Raw genomic sequence first — 20458 nt, 5'->3', positions numbered from 1 at the left:
TTTAAGATAAGAATTCATCCAAAGTCAATGGAAGACATAAATTAAAAACTAAATAATTGCCTCACATAAACAAGTGATCTATACAAGGCAGTTATTTTTTAAAGTAGTTTTATAATTTATGAATAAAAGTTACCATAATTATGAAAATTTTTAAGTAACTCCTAGTCAAAATTTATTTTGCAAACAGAATATCCCTATTTTGGCCGAAGGTATGAACATAATTTCCTTATTATTATTAATATAGGAAAAGCAATATAATTATGTCGGTGATCAATCAGAATTTTATCTAAATATCATACAAGATTTACGTAATAGATTCATATATACGGGAGGCCTAAGTTAACGTAGCACGTGTCCATTCGTAGCAGTGCTACGAGAAATGAAGGTGCTACGACGGTATTTCTACATTTTAGTATCCCTTCTAAATAAATTATTGAACAGTAAAATTTGTTAAATTTTTTGTAAGAAATGTTTTATCCTTCATTTACTCTGTCGGTCTTTTTTTTTGTAAAAAATGGTATATTCCAACAGGATAATGTTGAAATTGAATATCATTTTAATTAAATGCAAATTTATTTATAACATTAACTTCATTACAATTTTATCAATGTTACGTGCTTCGGTTTATTTTTACATTTTTAGGGTATAAATCACATACTACAACATGTTGCAATATTTTAATCATTCGCTATTATATTATATTATGTATATTTTCATACTTAAGATTATTGAATTATTTTACACAAACTTTCTACCTTTCTACTACATACATACATAAAAAATTGTATTTGTTCTCTGCTAAAGCTTTTCCCCCTTCAAAAATCATCCGTTGGTCAGTTTAAATCCGTGCCGTGACATATCGTCCTACATTCTCGTGTCGTGTGATCATGGACTCGTGCCGTGGGTGTAAGGCTGTGCAGGGCGATAGCTCTGCCTTTGTTCTGATCCGATATCTCGCCGCGTCGGATCATACTAAATTATTTATCCTTTTGGCGGGAGATGCGAATTTTGGATACGTTAGTTTTTGTGTATGTGGTTTATGGGTAGTTGTAATGATAGAAAAGGCTGTATGATCTCATTGTATGTAGTCATTATTAAGCATATACTACACTACAGTATTTATAAATTTACAAATAATTTTTAATAAATTATCAGTATCTGAAACGTATTCGACAAAGTTTTTAAATAATATGCAAAGAAATTAATAAAAATCTCCCTATTACAGAACTACCATTTTAAAACAAGTTTAATTTTGAAAGAAAAAAAAATATACATATAAGCTTGCAATAATAAATGTAATTTAAAAATATATTTAAAATAGACGTGCGTCTGACAACCAGTGCGATAATTTCAGGTTCTGTGCACCAACAGTTGTGTAGAAAAAATTAAGTATAACCACATATAACCTGAATTATTTATATTCTACGTTAATTATAAAACAAATTAAGCACATCAACGATTCCTACACCCCAGTAACGATATCCCATAACGATAGCAGGTGAAACGAGAAATATTTTATTCGAGATTACAGTGAAAAGGGCCAACAGATTGATCATGCACGCTGACGTTATCTCCTCCTTTCAGCTTTCAGATACTTTGATATTTTTAATATTAGATATATCACGCATGTGGATTTGTTCATGTTGTGTGTGATTTTTTTAATTAAATTACAGTTTTTTTTAGAACAGATGGCTATTGTATGTTTGTAGATAACTCTATCTTTTTCAAGAGTAAAGAAGAGCTTTTTTATAAGAGTTTTCCAGTCAAAATTCGATCGAAATAGGTTCAATATATTATTATATGCAAAGATACATAAATCGAAGAAAACTGACTAATGACTTGAATGACAATCAAACGAATTAAAATATAACCATTCGAAAGCCTTTCTAACATTTTATTTATGTATATGTTACAGGAAATGTATGTAATCCGTCATTGTATACAATTCCTAGGAAATGTATACAATTCCTAAAATCGTACGGAAATGTGTGAAATAAATTATTTTATACACATTTCCTAGGAAATCTATACATTTCCTAAATAGCTATCGGAAATGTAAAACATTTAAGATATTGATATGTCGCAGGCAAGGGTTGGACTAAAGCAAAGGGGGCGCAGGACTTAAAAAAATTTTGATGGAGTTGGTGTCATTATAACACCTATTTATTATTGTTTTATCGTAAAGATTATTGTATATTAATTATATAAGCATGTTTTATAGGAACAACTTACCTAAAATAAAAAATAGCCGAGATATTCGCCCTCAAAGTTAGGTTAGGTTTAGGTTAGGTTAGCCGTTAGGTTAGGTTAGGTTAGGTTTGTTAAAAAAAAACTACACAGAAATAGGAGCCCCGCGAAGCGGGGCTCCGTCGACGAAGATCGAACGATCGAAGATAATAATATGAACATAATATTATTACAATTTTACGGTATGACTGTTACCCGACTGTATCAATAAGAGCTATAATAAAAAAATAACAACGTGTTTTATTACAGAAAGCATTTACTTTACACATTTCCTAATACGATATAGGAATTGTATACAATTCCTAGGAAGATTATACATTTCCTAGGATATGCATGCATTAAATAGTTTTTTAAACAATATTTTATACATTTCCTAAATGGTATCGGAATTGTACACATTTCCTGGGAATTGTATACAATTCCTTGATTTCATACATTTCCGGTAACATATACATAATGATTATTTCTCGTGTTTTAAAGTATACACTAAGAATTCGTGTGTATTCATATCTATTGCTCTGTCTAATGTCTTGACATAAAAATACATACAAACAGACATACATTCTACAGTCCTATATATCCTAAAACATGACGATTCAATTCTCCTAAACTCCAACCAAATATTAAAGTTAAACTCTAACAAAATACCTGAACATTAAAGATTATATTTAAAGGCGTCCATAAAACGATATCGTTCAAAAATCCGGTCGAGTGATTTTAAAAACATCCCCATTCAGGCGCTGATAAGGGCTATCATCACGCGCAATTTGGCTCGCTCGTTCCAACTAGCTAGGTGTTTGTTGGTCCTATGTCGTGGTGGCTTCGTTTGGAATAAGGAAATATGGTGTTAGAGTTTTCAGGTTTTGAGACGTTAGTGTATGTGTTTTTATTTTATTATATACTAGCTTTCTGCCCGCGGCTTCGCCCGCTATGTCTAAACCAAAACCGCTTGTAAAACCTAATAAATTATATACTAAAACCTTCCTCTTGAATCACTCTATCTATTAAAAAAACCGCATCAAAATCAGTTGCGTAGTTTTAAAGATTTAAGCATACAAAGAGACATAGGGACAGAGAAAGCGACTTTGTTTTATACTATGTAGTGAAGGGATAATAAAGGGCTTTAAAATAAAATTTAAATTATAAAATGATATTTTTTAAATAAAGCCATAACATAAAAAATAAAAAAAAATATTTTCTTTTTACCTTCCCTTAATCTTCATACTTTGCACTTTATGTGGACACTGGTTAAGGGCTATGTTACTTCTCTTCCTTAACTAAAAGTCAGTTGCATTTTAGCGATAATCACATCACTCAAACATCGGCTGTTTAGAACTGTTTCCGCTATAAAAAAACAATTAGGGAAGCATTCAATCAACCAATAATCTATCACGAATCAAATTCAACTCTACATCTTGGTGATAAAGTTCCAAACCCCGTGTGTTCGATGTCGCCTGTTGCTAACGGATATTGCCTTTCTGAGTGACGACACCCTTTAAGGCTTTGTGAATTACGAGATTGTCGACTAATTACACATTTTTCAGGGTTTTTCTTGTAAAATGCTATGGGAGGATTCATACAAAATTTTTTAGGGGAATACTTATAATTTCTAATGCTTCAGTTAAGTTAACTGACAATAATTACACCTAATTATTTGTGTGCAAAGGGTGGCCAATTATGTGCACTGTGTACTTGTGTAAGCAGAACATGGCGCGGTCGCGGTCAGTTTAATGCCCGCTTACTAGTTGTGATATTGCAGTGTCATTACAAAAATTAGAAATTAATTACACATAATATGTTAATAGTTTAAAATACCTCAAACAATATATTTACAAGTAATTGGAAATTCACTATCTTTAAACCTTTAAATAAATTACATAATATTACGTTTAGATCTTAAATCTAAATGAAATTGATTTATATTATAATCAATATTGGATTTATTTTAAAGAATAATACTATAAAAATTCTGTAAGAATAGTACTTAATAAAAATTCTGTAACAAAAAAATAATGTTCTCATCAATTTATCTAGAAGAATATTATCGAACTGTCTCTCTAAACTTTCACAACACCACAAAAAGCCACCACAAAACCCATTAATTACCTATGACGTATTAACTGTACACACCTTACATGCCATAAAATAATTAGCTCTCACAAAAATGACGGTATCGCGTTCACCGCTTATCACAGAGTTTCAGGCACACCTTGGCTGATAACATCTTTTTAATTAGTCCCAAGTAGAAGCTAAAAATTTACCTCAACCCTCGTCACACGCCCTGTAATTAATAAGCCTGCAATAATTTATAATTTGTTTATGGTGCGTTTGTGGTCTATGTCTTTAATCAGAGACAATAGAGTCAATATTTTGTGTGACGTAATGTTTAGCAAGATTATAAGACATTGGTAGTAAGCTGTTGCTAGTTTGCAACTACATAGTTAGCTAGTTGGTTTGTACATCAAATACATAAAATATTTACATTAGAATATTCTATTATACTATCAAATCTGATTGCAGATTCTTAATACAAGACTTGGAATGATTTATAAACTACTTTTACAGCGACCCACACAAGCTGAAACTTAAATTGAAATATCTTTCTATAGTTTAATAGTAATTCATATGAATTAAGCTTTTGAAAATCTCCTAATATACACAACAAATATTTTTAGCTTTAGTTAAACTCTATGTATTTTTGCAACATCGCCTGAAATAAAAACAAACATATAAAATTCATTCTACCATACTAAACGTTAAGAATCTTTAAACCAACTGGGCCGTAAGATAAACCCCTTAAAAACAGTGAACGCCGGGCGAGAGTATATGAGTAGTGATGTGTGCGGCCACTGGATAACGATGTATTAGCACATTCAACGTATTTATACTTACCCGTGAGTCAGGTTGCTCATAGTGATGGGATATGTCGATAAATGACGACTGTTTTATCGTGCAATTTTTCGTAGACGCTTGATGATGATAATGATATATACGGCGTAGTGTTGATGCAAAATCACCAATGGTCCAATGAAGAGGAGATAATTTTTTAATAAGAGCTGTATAAAAATGTCAAAAATGAATGTTCATATTTTAAGAATACTTAGTTAGATCCTTTGTTTTGATCAAGTCGAATATTTTTGTATATTCCATACTCTTAAAATATTGTAGCATATTAATATTTAATTTGTGAATAAACTACTATCACTATAAACGTTTAATAAACTCCTTTCTTTAATTTAAAACTATAAGACATTCACAAATTAAACTTAAAGTACATATAAAATATCTTATTCATCTTCCCCAGTATCATGACCCATTATAATCGATTGCACACGTCACTTCTTTATCCCACAATCAAATCAAAAGCAAAATATCGACAAACCACCTTGTGCCAGCCCTACAGAGAAGGGGGTAATAGCGACGCTTGGCGCTGCGAGATAGCGCGATACGATCGCCGGGTGGCAGCCCTGATACTGCGAATAATAATAATTTTAATATCGCGATCTAGGCTATGTGCACACGGGACAACATCGCTAGGGTTGTCACTGGCTAGTGAGTAACGGCCTAATGTTGGGAGTTTGGAGAGTAGTGTCCGAAACTGTAAGCAAATTAATATATTTTGTAGTTTTTTTTATCTTTAACGAATTTAATACCAACCTGAAATACTTTATTTAAATTTTTAAAGTGTAATGCAATGTCTATATACTTGTTTAAAAATGTATGCTACAACCCGCATTACAAAACATCTCAAAGTTGGCAGCTTAAATAATAATGTTAATACGCTGTTGAATCATTTATTTCTATCTAAAAAGTAAGTATAGTAATCACATGTTAACTAAAAAAAATTGGTTGTCTGTAAAGGGTTTACTGACGATAGTTGAACGTGACAACGATTGTGCTTCTTTGTCGCTCATTCCGCGCTCTCGCTCGCACTTCAAGCCTTACATGGAACGCCTCAGAGCGAAGTAACGCCGCATTAGTCATGTTTTTTCGGGCTTGCAGCCGGCCCTATCGAATTATAAGACGACAACGTCACGAATTTTACAGTTTCCTAGTAAAACATTTCTAAAATTCGCTATCAATTTACCTATCATTTAATTTAATACCTACTCATATATTTATTGTGTTGTATGTATTTATTAAACAAACAAAAACCGATTGAAAGCACATAAACCAACCAACTAGAACTTATTAAAATCTACGCGACCCCAAAATATCGTCAGAATATCGGAATAACACATCGGGAATCTTATAAACACTTACACACGAGTGACGGTCAAAAATCGTATCCGGTGCCCGGGGGGGTTAGGGAGGGGGGTGTGAATGTAGGGGGAGGGGGGGTCGCTTATCTCGCAGTCGCAGATTGAATATATTTCATGTGAGACTTCATGCGATCCTTAAACGAAGGTTTTTACACCCTTTGTTGGTTGTTTGTGTATGTTTAATAAGATTTAGTTTTGGATGTATTGAGGGTTACTTGGGATATGGGGTTATTATTGTTTGTGTTAATTTATGATGTGTGATTGACGGTATGGCATGTGTCTTGATTGAACAGTTTTATCCGTTCGTAGGACATGATTGTTTACTTTGTAAGTAAATTTTAATGTAGATGATTTGAGATGGAGTTATTGTTTATAACTCAAATATAGTAGAGCAATATGTTTGTTCATTTCATACATAAAAATTCTAACAATTAACTTTTGACTCAAGAATATTCAGAAACTACATTTAATCATTATAGTAGCTATAAGCTACAGAACCTTATGATCTACATAAATTGTTATGCATATAGATTCGATGCAAGGCTACCTTTCATTTTTACCCGGAAATTTATACTCAAGTGAAACTGCGGGCTCAAGGTTGTATCCATATAGACACCCATTACTGCCACTATTACTATAATTGCAAACGTAAGCACAATTAAAAAACTACTGTAATAATACAAATTTTATCATAAACTGCATGCAATTGATATTTTAGTCTTATAGCATTCAAATCACTACATAGTATAAAACAAAGTCGCTTTCTCTGTCCCTATGTCCCTTTGTATGCTTAAATCTTTAAAACGACGCAACGGATTTTGATGCGGTTTTTTTAATAGATAGAGTGATTCAAGAGAAAGGTTTTAGTAAATTTATTAGGTTTTAGACAAAGTAAGCGAAGCCGCGGGCGGTAAGGTAGTGCTTTATAAAAACGCTCTTTAAAAATTTATACTTCATCTACATCTATAAAGCTGAAGAGTTTGTTTGTTTGTTTGTTTGAACGCGCTAATCTCAGGAACTACTACAGGTCCGATTTGAAAAATTGTTTCGGTGTTAGATAGCCCATTTATCGAGGAAGGTTATATATATCATCACGCTAAGACCAACAAGAGCGGAGCAATGCCGGTGAAACCGCGGGGCGCAGCTAGTGAAATATAAAATTTCCTACGCAATTAGCAGTAGCATACAGACATAGCGACATACTATACGTTCTTAACTATTTAGACAAGGTTTCGGTAAGGTCACGTAGTGCGAGATAAGCTATCAGCAGCTTCGAACCTGCTACCCGCCTCATTAGCTGATAGTTATTCAGTTTGTTAACAATGCCACTACAAGCGATAACGTGCTAATGAATAAATGCTGTATTAATCGTTTGATTTTCCAAGTATTTCCTATGGTTGAGGCGATTGTGCTAGCATTTTCTATATAGGTTTTTATTTTGTTGAATTACGAGTGTATATTTCGATTTTCTCGAAATTTAGTTCATCAAAATTAGCATAATCTTTTCTACTGCTGTATAAGTAAATATCTCTCGTAAGTTTTCGGTCTGAAAATCAGAAAATAGTAGGTGCTCTACGTTACTTCGTTGCGAGTCGTGGACTATTAGACATGAGTAGATAACTCACTTATACTTTCTAGGATACACCACTACCTGATTGAACTTTGTCATTCACTAAAGTATCTAATAAATTTACAATAATGTAACAAGGAAAAACACTAAATATCTATCTACTCTTCAAGTATATTTTACTACCATGTATGAACCACGCTTTCTACCTTTTTTCAACAACGATACTGGAACCCTTAAAAGATTCTCTATTTATGTTATCAAAAAATTTTTAACGTAATTAAAACGTTGTTTAAGTATTTTTTAGGTGATCAGTGTATGCTTAACTACAAGTCCCTTCGCGCTTAGTATATCAATTATCAGTAGTAATAATCCCAACACCATGTATTACAAGAAATCATGCACTACATAAGTTACAGAATCACCAATTTTTCCCTCGAAAAAGTCCAATACTTTGTTACCCATTATTGCCCTTACAAGCCCACTATCCAAAATGCATGATGCAAATATCAACTCGCAAACATGAAACATTAAAGCGCGTTAACATTCACATACGTATCGTCTTCATCACATAACCTTTACAACGGGTCAATAAAGCGCTATCAGCGCTGGCCGTCCTATTGCAGCGCTGTATCGCTGGAAAACGTGAAAAGTGTCCGCGATAACAGTGTTTGGCCGCGTGGACGCCGAGATAACTAGGGCTGTGAACGGCGAGTTTTACGAATAGTTTACTTAAATTTGGCTTGTATAAGATGAGAAGTAGTTATGTGTGAAAGTATAATATATGTATAGTTTAATTATAATAAGAAAGTCTATATTCAAAAACATAGGAGGTATGAGATACTTGTGAAAATTTGGTACAGATGAAACGTTAAAATGCGTAAGAATTATTAAAGTGAAACTTTTATTACATCGACTCAAACTTTTTGGTCTGTGTAGCGCATGTCGCGTGACGCACGATACGTACGATAATTATTATCGTACAAATACGATAATTTTTAGTTAAATGTCTATAGTGTGAAATGTTTCACTTTTACCGTGGTTTCATAAAACCACACAACATTTTTTATATCATGTTTCTATTTTTATATTATTTTAATAAAATATAAATTTGTAAATGATGCAAAATGTTTAACTTATCTAAGACATATTTATCCATTGATTTGTATTCCTTGTCATTTCGTTTAGACCGAATTCGGTCTAATAAATAAATATACTTACTTTAAACATTTTCATGGCAATATTACATGAAAAAAAAATCACATAAAACGTGCAGCAGCAACCCTAATATTTACCAAAACGAATGGAAAGAAACGTAGTTTTTCCAACTTTTTATTCGAAATAATTATCTGAAATATGATACAATACGTGTTGAGGCAATAAGGTTCACTTTTGCTTGGTAAAACTTGATTAAGTAAAACGCACGTCTAATCTTGATAACGTTTATTTCGTTACTAACACAGATCAAGTAATATGGTTACTAATTTCTAAAGCTACTTACTAGCGGCGGCGCGTACATACCGCCCACCAAAACCTATAGGTAACTAGGTTTTATCTTAATTGGCTAACATTTTGCTAAACGTTTTGCATTACATACTATTATCGAATATAAACTTAAACATGCATTCTTCAAATAAACAAACAACAAAAGGATTTTAAAATTAAGTTATATAAATCAACAATCAGTAGCTGTTATTATCTAAACATTGTACATTTAGATTAATTACGTAATAACATTTTGTTTTTTATAATTTAACTAGGCAACTAATATTTAAAAATCCAAGTCATTATTTATAGGTAATGGGCATAATTTGGAAATTGATCGCTTCATCAATTTTCCGCGGCATTTTAAAGAATACACCCGACATATCCCGTCTGCTCCCGAATGTTTTTCTAGGATACGACCTAAAGCCCATTTACCAGGAGGTAAATGTTCTTCCACAACCAGGACCACATCTCCCACTTTGAATTCATCTTGTCGTTTTAACCATTTGGGTCGTTGCTGTAGACGTGACAAATATTCTGTTTGCCATTTCTTCCAAAAGTCTTGTAGTAACCTCTGTGCATACTGCCATCGTGAAAGTCTGTTAAGGTTTATGTCTCTCAAATCTGGTTCTGGTATATTGAATGGGGCTTCACCAATGAGAAAGTGACCAGGTGTAAGAATATTCAAATTATCGGTATCTGTATTGTCGATTGGACACAACGGTCTGGAATTTAAGCATGCTTCTATCTGGCACAGCAATGTTGTCATCTCTTCGAAAGTTAGATGCTTATCTAAAATTCTTCGCAAGTGATATTTGATGGATTTCACCCCCGCTTCCCATAAGCCTCCAAAATTTGGACTGTAAGGTGGATTGAAGTGCCATTGTATGCCATCTTCTGCTAAAGTAGCTGGTAGATGGCCTGGTATTTGTAAATTAGCCTGTTGGAACAGCTCCAACAATTCCTTGTTGGCACCTACAAAATTAGTGCCTTGATCGCTCCAAATGTGGCTACATCTTCCCCTTCGAGCTACAAAACGTTTTAACGCGCCTAAGAAAGAATCAGTGCTTAAATCCCCAACTAATTCCAAATGAACTGCTTTTGTAGACATACATACAAATATGCAAATGTATGCCTTATTGGTTTTGGACCCTCTACCCCTTGAAGTTAAAATTTGCAGTGGACCAGCAAAATCTACGCCGGAATGTAAAAATGGCCGTGACGGAGTCACCCTCATCTCAGGTAAGTCTCCCATAATTTGTAATCTGGGTTTTGCTTTAAGTCTCGCACATATAAAGCATTTATTGATATATGATGAAACAAGTGATTTAATTTTAATAATCCAAAAACGGCTTCTTATATAATTTATAGTCAATTGTGTACCACCGTGTAGCGTCTTTTTGTGTGCATCAGCTATTATTAAAGTAGTTAAACAGCTCTTATTGCTTAAAATCATGGGATGTTTCTCGATTTCTACAAGATGGGCATGCCTGAGTCTGCCGCCCACCCTGAGAATATTTTCAGCGTCCAGGTAAGGATTAAGATTTTTAATACAACTGTTGCGTTTTATTTCTTTCTTTTGTTTTAAATCTTCTATTTCTACTGAAAAAGATTCCCTTTGGTCTAATCTTACACATTTGTTTAAACTGTCATGTAGCTCATTTGTAGTTATAGCCTTAACTTCTTTAATTTTCCTTACATTCAGAAACCGTGTGCAATAGACTATTGCTCTCAGTAATTCATATAAGTTATTAAATTTTTTAAATTTATTTGACCAATGTGCCTCATCTACTATTTTTGTATTTGCTATAATATTTTTCCTTTTTTCTAGGTTGGTGTTATAAACGAAATTTTTCAAAGAAAGCTGCTCATCTCGTAGCCATTTTGGACCTTCCCACCATAATTTACAATTTTTAAGTTCAGGTAATAACATTCCACGTGAAGCAACATCGGCAGGATTTTCTACAGAAGGTACGTGGTACCATTTATTTCCTATAGTTTCTAATATAGTTGCAACCCGATTCCGTACAAAGGTTTGCCATCGAGAAAGATCTCCTTGAAGCCAGGACAAAACTACGGTTGAATCTGTCCAACCATATATCCGATCGGTTGGTATGTGTGTAGCGTCACTTATTTGTTTTAATAATTTGGCAAGTAAAACAGCGCCACATAGTTCTAAACGAGGCAGGGATACAGGTTTAACCGGTGCAACGCGACTCTTCGCAGCTATAATGCCTGTAACATCAGAAATATTTTTAGTATGACTGTATAACCATCTATTTATTTTTATATCTTTTATATTTCTTAAACTTTCTTTAATCTTTAACCAATCTTCTTTTATTTCAGGTACTACTTCTTCATCCCAAGAAATTCTCATCAACCACAATTTTTGAATTATTATTTTGGCAGGCAGGAGTACAGGAGTTAACCAACCGAGAGGATCAAACAAGCGTTGAATCTCCGAGAGTATGGTTCTTTTGGTTATGTTTGCTGGTGACGCAGGTAAGTCAGCATAATAATGTAAAGTATCATCGACCACATTCCATGATAGCCCTAACGTCTTTACTGTTCCTTCAAACTTAAAATCTATACTCAGGCGAGAGCTTAGTTCATCGGAAGAAAAGTTTTTCAAAAAATCCTTATTATTTGATGACCATTTCTGTAATTTCATTCCTCCTCTACTAAGTATATTTGAAATTTGTTTCGCTATTTTTGTAGCATCTTCCACCGAATCCTGACCGGATAGTAAATCATCCATAAAAAAATCATTTTTTATTACATTAGCAGCCGCAGGATAGCCTTTTCCTTCATCGTTAGCAATTTGGTGAAGAGTTTTTACAGCAAGATAAGGTGCCGATGCTGTGCCGAAAGTAACTGTCAATAAACGATAATCCTCTATAGGTTCATCAATGCTATTCCTCCATACAATTCTTTGATAGTCAGCGTCCTCTGTTTTTATTAATATTTGCCTATACATTTTTTCTATGTCTGCGACAAAGGCAATTTTCCGAAGTCGCCATCTCATAATCAAGGATCTCATATCTTCTTGTAGCAGTGGACCAACAAGTAAGTCATCATTGAGCGATATATTATTTTTGCCTGTTGCAGACGCGTTGAAAACTACTCTAACCTTTGTGGTATCACTTGCTTCTCTAATAACTGCATGATGCGGTAAGTAAATAGATGGGTTATTAATTTCGCTTTCTGGAACTTCTTCCATGTGGTTTAACTTTAAATATTCGTTAATCACATTTATATACTCTCTCTTTAAATCCGGGGATTTGACAAATTTGGATTCTAATTGCTTAAATCTGAAAATTGAAATATCACGGGTATCACCTTGTGTTGCTCGTGGGGGTTCGTGTTTTACAGGTAATTTTACAACATATCTTCCTTCCGCTGTCCTTGTATATGTATCTTTATATGTTCGTTCACATGTTTCTTCTTCTATGCTTAATTTTTTGTTTGTTTCAGGATCCAGCTCCCACAACCTTTGCAACATTTCATCCACATCTATACGATGGTGCATAACTAGCATTTCATTATTAGATTTCATTTCCGTATTGTCTAACACGGAACCGAATAATATCCATCCCAAGCTTGTTTCTTGTGCGCATGGTGAACCAGGAGGACCCTTGATCAAAGGTTCCTTGATTATTTGTGCATATGTGGTTACGCCCAGCAGCATATCAATCCGTCCAGGTATATTGTATGTAGGGTCGGCTAATACAAGACCTTGAAGATGTGACCATGAATTTTCACTGTCTATCAAATGTTTGGATGGTAATACATTTGTTAAACGAGTAGTAGAAATGACATATGCATCAATGAACAGTTTGAACTTGTCGTCATATCTTGATAAAAGCTCTAATCCCACCGTGTGTTTTACCTTAGTTTGTGTAGATCCTATTCCCGTAATACTTACATCTATAGCCAATGGTTTACGTTTAACTTTAAGCAGTTGAGCAGCTCGTTCGCTTATAAAGTTCGCTTGTGAGCCTTGGTCTATTAGCGTGCGGAGTACAGTTATTCTGCCGGCGCCATCTGTAACAGGGACAAGAGCAGTAGCTAGCAGAGCAGAACCTTGTTTGGTTGCTACGAAAGAAGAGATAGTGTTAACCTGTTCCTCCAAGTGTTGCTCCTGCTGTTCTTCGTCTATCTCATCCTCCACCTGATTAAAGTGCGATTCTATGTTGCTGGGTTTGACCACGGCCATTGACTGATGCAACAAAGAATGATGACGCCGTTGACATACCTTACAAGAAACCCGCAAACGACATTTGCTCACCACATGCCCACTGCATAAACAATTAAAGCAAATATTATTGGAACGAACAAACTCATTCTTTTGTTGTGGTGTAAGTGATATAAATTCTTTACAGTGGCATAAAGCATGTTCTAGTTGACATTTTGGACAGGGTTTAAATTGCACTGCGGGCGTCGCTATATGGAATGACCTTTCTTTAGATGTCGATGGCGATAATAACTCCAAAGTACGAAATTTTAATTGTAAAAACTGTTGTAATTGTTCCCAACTTGGTAATTTGTCGGTATCATTCTGGACATACTCTTCCCAATCCTTATGTGACTCTGGGTCCAATTTCTGTACAACCAGAAATATAATTAAAGGATCCCAAGAGTCTGTGATTATGTTTATGTTTTTTAAACTATTAAGGCACTCTGTGGTAGTGTCCAGTAAGTGCTTTATTAATTTATAATTTTGTGAGCTCATTTTCTTTTGATTAAATAATCTTTTTAATATTGAATTAACCATCATTTTTTTATTTCCAAATCGTTTATTTAATAAATTCCAGGATTGCTCATAATTCGCCTGTGTTATCTGAACATGTTTTAATATATTTTCAGCTTCACCAGTTAAGCTACTCTTTAAGTAATATAATTTTTGTACATCCCCAAGCGCGGAGTTATTATGCACCAATGACTGAAACATGTCTCTATACGAGGGCCAATCTTCATATGAGCCCGAAAACGTCGGTAGCAAGATTTTAGGCAGCTTTAACTGCTCGTTCGCGTTATTTGCTACTTCCAAACTTGTTCCATAGGCAGGACTCTTATTAGCGTTTATTAAAAGATCTTTTAGATCGGCCTTGATGCATAAATAAAGATCTTCAAATACAAAAAAATCTTCGTTCACAAAATACGATATTTCAGATTTCTTTTCTTTAGGCACTGTTCTCACCAAACTATTGTGAGCCTCTTTAAAAGTGTTCCAATACTCCTCAATACTTTGTAAGCGGGCTTCCACGTACCCCTTCGTCAGTCGTTGTTTTGGACACTTTTTTAAATTAGTTTGCGCCTTTTGTAACAATAAAGCCGTATCCTCCAATAAGGCCAGTAACTGCTCGACACCACTCATGTTTAGTCTTTTATCAATATTGTACGAGTAACGAATAAACGTGTAAAGTAAATAACAATAATCTGTAACTTGTCACTCAATAGAATCCTTCCGTAGAAACCGGTTCGTCGATGTAATTAGCATTAACGCTCATTGATTCTATCCGGCGATGGACCATATGTTGAGGCAATAAGGTTCACTTTTGCTTGGTAAAACTTGATTAAGTAAAACGCACGTCTAATCTTGATAACGTTTATTTCGTTACTAACACAGATCAAGTAATATGGTTACTAATTTCTAAAGCTACTTACTAGCGGCCGCGGCGGCGCGTACAATACGCGAATATGATATTTTCAACTATTATGTGTCTCATAAATAAACACATTACATACATTAAAAGCTTTTTTGTGCTTTTCTTTCTGATAAAATAGAAAAGACCAATAACTATAAAAATATATAAAGAAATGTTCTTGATTTCTATGATTCAATTTTAATTCGACATTCCCTTTCAAACCTACCCACAGACTGTATAATTTGAACTTAAAAAACTACAATATTTCAACCTTAATTTCATCGGCCAGACTCATTGCAAAAAAAAAATTTCAACATGACACTGGCCACCGACACTGCAGGTCACTCATTGAAAAAAAAAGTTACAATTCGAATAATAGCCAGTTAGAAATCATATAATTTCCCGCCAATTTCCAGCAGTTAGTCGCAAATCGATCATATATCGTGATCGGGCCACAATTTCTTGCAGCGCGTGTTCCCAGATCTCACGATAGCGCCACATTTGCATATGCTGCAGATTTTTTTCTAGAAATAACATATACCTATTTAGTACCCTAATGCAGATATTGTGTGGTGGAAGTGAAAAGAAATCGAGAGCTTAATGTGTGAATTAAAAAAAACCTTTAAATTCTTTTACTACTTTAGTAACTTCTAGCTTACCGCCCGCGGCTTCGCCCGCTTTGTCTAAAACCTAATAAATTATATACTAAAACCTTACTCTTGAATCACTCTATCTATTAAAAAAAACCGCATCAAAATTCGTTGCGTATTTTTAAAGATTTATTAAGCATACAAAGGGACATAGGGACAGAGAAAGCGACTTAGTTTTATACTATGTAGTGATGACTTATAATTTGCGTTCATAGAAGGAAAGCTTAGAAATTATGTTAAAAAGTAACATTGAAATTAATTATACGGCCTAAGTATTACCTACTTGGTATAAATAACCGTCGGGTTCGTTTATACAATATTTACCTACCATTCAAGAACGCCTGTACCGAATTGTGTAATACTTTTAATAAACAGCACAAAAACTTCAATACCAGACTAATGAGACGTTTTTATTGTAAATCAGCTGTATAGCTCATTCCAAACTCCGATTTTCTCAATTAGCTGTATTTTTCTTGTGACAAAAACTTAACCGCTGTCGTTTGTAACTTGGCCCCCTATTTATAGGTCAATTGCAGTCATTCGAGGTCGTGACTCCAGTGGTAATGATATTATAATGTAATTGAATTTAAACTTTTTTTTACAGGTAAGTAGGTTATCGGGCGCGTGAGTGGCGCGTTTATGTGATCGGTAAGATTGTTCAATTTGTGTTTGCTACTTTAATTGTGTGCGTATTAAGTGTTTTTGGGTGGACTGAAAAGGTTTATTGTTTGTGTGTTCATTATTTTGCTTTATCAATATATTTACGTATATTTTGATGGCAGTTTGTGTTTCAATTTGATAAATCAAAGTGATGCTTGAGCTGTGAATAAGTTAAAAATTTAAATTGCTTCAGATAAATAGATGGTTGGTTGTCTTATGCAACATAAAAACCGTGAGTCCGTTAAAATTTACCCATTTAGATGGTAAATATTTTAAACACGTTTGAACAATATTTAATATTAGAAAGAAAGGGACAAAATACACTTATTTCTGTAGTTACAAGCAAGAAATATTTAAATACAAAGATTTTGTTACTTAGAAAGAACTCAAAATCAACTCAAACTCAAACTCAAACATTCATTTATTCAATTAGACTACTATTTAGTAGCACTTTCGAATCGTCATTACATAGGTAAGTATTTTTAACATTTACCATCGATTCGGAAAGCAGTATCTATGGAGAAGAATCGGCAAGAAACTCCATAGTTGCTCTTTTAACATCATGTCAATATTACAATATATGAAACTTATATCTAACTACATAATATGCCAAAGAACTGTCCTGTGGTTTTTACGCGACAACCCTCCATGGGTTTTTATCGTCCATATATTCCTGAATACTGTAGTACGCTCTCTGAACTAGTACATTTTTTATATAAGATTTAAATTTAGAACTACTAAACTCTTTAATATTGAGAGGAATTCTATTGTAAAAGCGTATACCTTGACTCATAAATGAATTTTTAACTTTAGCTAATCGGAAAAATGGCATTTCAATTCTATTCCTGTTCCTTGTGCCATAATCGTGTCTATCTCCTACTCTTGTGTCCTACTTTTGTGTACATGCAAAATATTATTAAATATATACTGGTACAGTAAGGATACCAGTATTCTTAAAATGATCTCTTAGTGAGTCCCGAGCACGTAAATTATATTATATAGAGCGAATGGCTCTTTTTCTGTAAGATAAATATAGTTTCTATATCTGTAACAACTTGTGTATAAAATGGAATATCACGTCAGAGATATGAGAATTTACGCACATATACATTTAACATTACTTTTTGAAAGCTCTAAAACAGCTTATACATAAAAATCATAAAACCACCAGAAAATACTCTATATTTATGCCCTTTACACATACAGTAATTAGTAATTACATAAAACCATAACGAACCTTACAGAATTTCGAACAAAAATACTGCCCCAAGATACAATCAGTTGAGAATTTATATGAAGGTGATAACGCTGGGCGGGCGGATCAGCTGATAGCCGCCCAAGCGATCGTGGCTGATAAGCGTTATCTTACACAAGAATAATGTGCTATTCGCCTTATAGATGAGTTTTTGGATATTAATAGGTTTGTATTATTTATGTTAGTGTTTGTGATTGTTTGCTTTTATGATTTAAGTTTGTGTATTGGTAACTGTTTTTGTATTCAAGTTAATGTAAGAAATATATCGTAATTAATAAGGGATGTAAGAATGTTTATATTGAAATCTAATTGTATGTATAATGTATATGTATGTATGTATAGAAAAGTGTGTTAATACTATGAGTATTTTATTAATTTATTTATGTGTAATAAAATTATATTTTTTTAATAAGCAATAGGTACTGATTTTAAAGAAGATTTTGATTTGACTTTTTACTTTTAGGGTCAATAATAATTTGAAAAGTATGTTAAACTGTCTAAACTTTTCGTACAACATTTTTAATTATTTCATTATTTTTATAAACATTAAACGTTTTCCAAATAAAATAGTGAGTATTAAGAAGCACGAAGAATTTATATGGCGTTGATAAGGCAGGGCGGGCGGGTGATAAGCCTCCCTTTCAGATCGTTGCTGATAACAGTGCTCTTATCAGGGACCACGGACATCGGTATAGAATAATATTAAACGTAAAATGTCGAATATTGTAGAATAAACTTGTAAAGAATGGCAAAAATGGCTAAATGATACAAAAATTTTGTAGGAATATGCTATGTGAGTTCTTTATTGTTTTGAATCTCTTTTTGATGTGAAACTTCTTTAGGCACGTTGAGAGTAACATTTTAAGGTCGCGTCATGACAAACCCGTCTCGTCATGGAGTAAGACGACGATATTAGTGTCTTTGAATCTTGTTAAAGAAGTTTCACCTCTGATAGGTGTGCTCGGCAGACACACTCTTTTTATGAGGTTAATTTTACTTTTTTCTATTTGCATATTGAAGAGTAACTCTAACTATTTTATAGAAGAGACGAGACAAGAGCAATAATGTATTTCTTAGAGTGTATAGTGTGTGAGTGTATCGACTTCTCGAAAGTCTAATAGTATAAGTAACATCAAAAATAAATAAATACCTCGAATTTATATCAGCCTCTGTTCCAAGCTACTCTGTAATGAAATATGAATACGCAGCGTTGTCTGTAAGAATCCGTCAAACAGATGAGATAAGGACGTGAACTTTTGCTGTGTTTGTAGACTCCACCCCTCCCACCACCACCCTCGTAGATATGTTCATTATTTCATGCATATCAGGGAATTGAGGAATTGGTTTAATTCAGACATAGTAATCTATAAGTACTTTGTATTTAATTAATATTATAACACTAAAGAGTTTGTTTATTTGAACGCGCTAATCTCAGTAACTACTTGTCCGATTTGAAGAATAATTTCGCTTTTAGATAGCCCATTTATCGAGGAGCGGAACAATGCTGGTAAAACAGCGGGGCTCAGCAGCTAGTATAATACATCTTATATATAAAAATGAATCGCAAAATGTGTTGGTAAGCGCATAACTCGAGAACGGCTGAACCAATTTCGATAATTCTTTTTTTATTATATTCCTTGAAGTACGAGGATGGTTCTTAAGTAGAGAAAACGTAAACATGTACCACAGGCGAAGCCGGGGCGGACCGCTAGTATTATAATAAGTTCCTCATACCTAAAAAATGCATAAATGACAGCTTAGCCATTCTTCTTAATATGTTCCCATTTTTTAACAATTATTTTTATTCTCGCTGTTTAAATTATTTCTGCGATATTACGTATTAACTATTAAGTAAATCACATCTTTTTCCGGGTTAATTACTTGCTTGCTATTCAGATGTTATTCTTTAACAACAAACGCGGTCATTATTACTATAAACCTTTTACTAATCATTATGATACACCTATAAATGTTTTGAGGCTCTAAATCAGTTAAATTATAACGTACCTAATTATTCAATATTCTGTGAATCCATAACTACGACTTTCTCCTAATATAACACTGCCAATCGTTACAAGTACGATAATAGATTCTTAGAAATAGAATAAAAACAGACAACACTTTATTGTACAATGCACACATTTCTTATTAAATTCTTATTGTTTCTTATTAAATTTGTTAAACATTTTCTCAAGCCTTCCATAAAATACGATCAGATGCACACAGTACGCTACAGCCTTACTGTGTCACCATAAACACAACAATAGTTGCGATAAACTGCGCTTATAAATAATTGGTCTCCGATAAGTCTAATTAGGCGACGATAGAATCGTATCAAGAGGAAGTGAGATAGCGTGTAATTAATTTCTGAGGGATATGTGTTTTCTACTGAAAAGCGACGAGGTATGAAATAGTATTTTCTTGTGATTTTACGCGAGTTTTTTTAGAAATTAAAGATTTTAACGTAGCCACGCTCGCGACCACTGTGTGTAAAACGTTGGTATAATAATATAATGAATAAATCTCGTTTAAAATCCGGTAAAAAATTTAATTTCTTAAGAAATGACATGTCAAAATAATTGTGATCGAAACAAAATGGTGACGATGTTTAAAGACACGATGTGACTTTGGAAAAACTGGCTACGAATATTAGCAAATTTATCTAACACCTTTGTTAAAAGTTT

At 33.5% G+C, this 20458-nt stretch overlaps 2 protein-coding genes across 2 annotated transcripts in view; one reads left to right on the top strand and one right to left on the bottom strand.

Annotated features, from left to right (window-relative positions):
• Window positions 1-20458, top strand: part of LOC123706460 (zinc finger protein ush) — a 171151-nt gene that overhangs the window by 52975 nt on the left and 97718 nt on the right. The gene's annotated exons all lie outside the window — the stretch shown is intronic.
• LOC123706468 lies at window positions 13499-15181 on the bottom strand. Its single transcript, XM_045655768.1, has 2 exons — window positions 13682-15181; window positions 13499-13605 (listed from the first exon to the last, which is right to left on the bottom strand). The coding sequence occupies exons 1-2, from the start codon at window positions 14936-14938 to the stop codon at window positions 13588-13590; spliced, it is 1275 nt and encodes a 424-aa protein (XP_045511724.1). The 5' UTR covers window positions 14939-15181; the 3' UTR covers window positions 13499-13587.

Source organism: Colias croceus, chromosome 3 (assembly GCF_905220415.1).
Source record: "Colias croceus chromosome 3, ilColCroc2.1".
In the NCBI taxonomy this organism is placed as follows: domain Eukaryota; kingdom Metazoa; phylum Arthropoda; class Insecta; order Lepidoptera; family Pieridae; genus Colias; species Colias croceus.
This window is presented reverse-complemented; position numbering and strand designations above follow the sequence as displayed.

Coding starts and splice junctions, on each gene's coding strand:
- LOC123706468 (XM_045655768.1), bottom strand. CDS start 14,938: ATGAGTGGTGTCGAGCAGTTACTGGCCTTATTGGAGGATACGGCTTTA.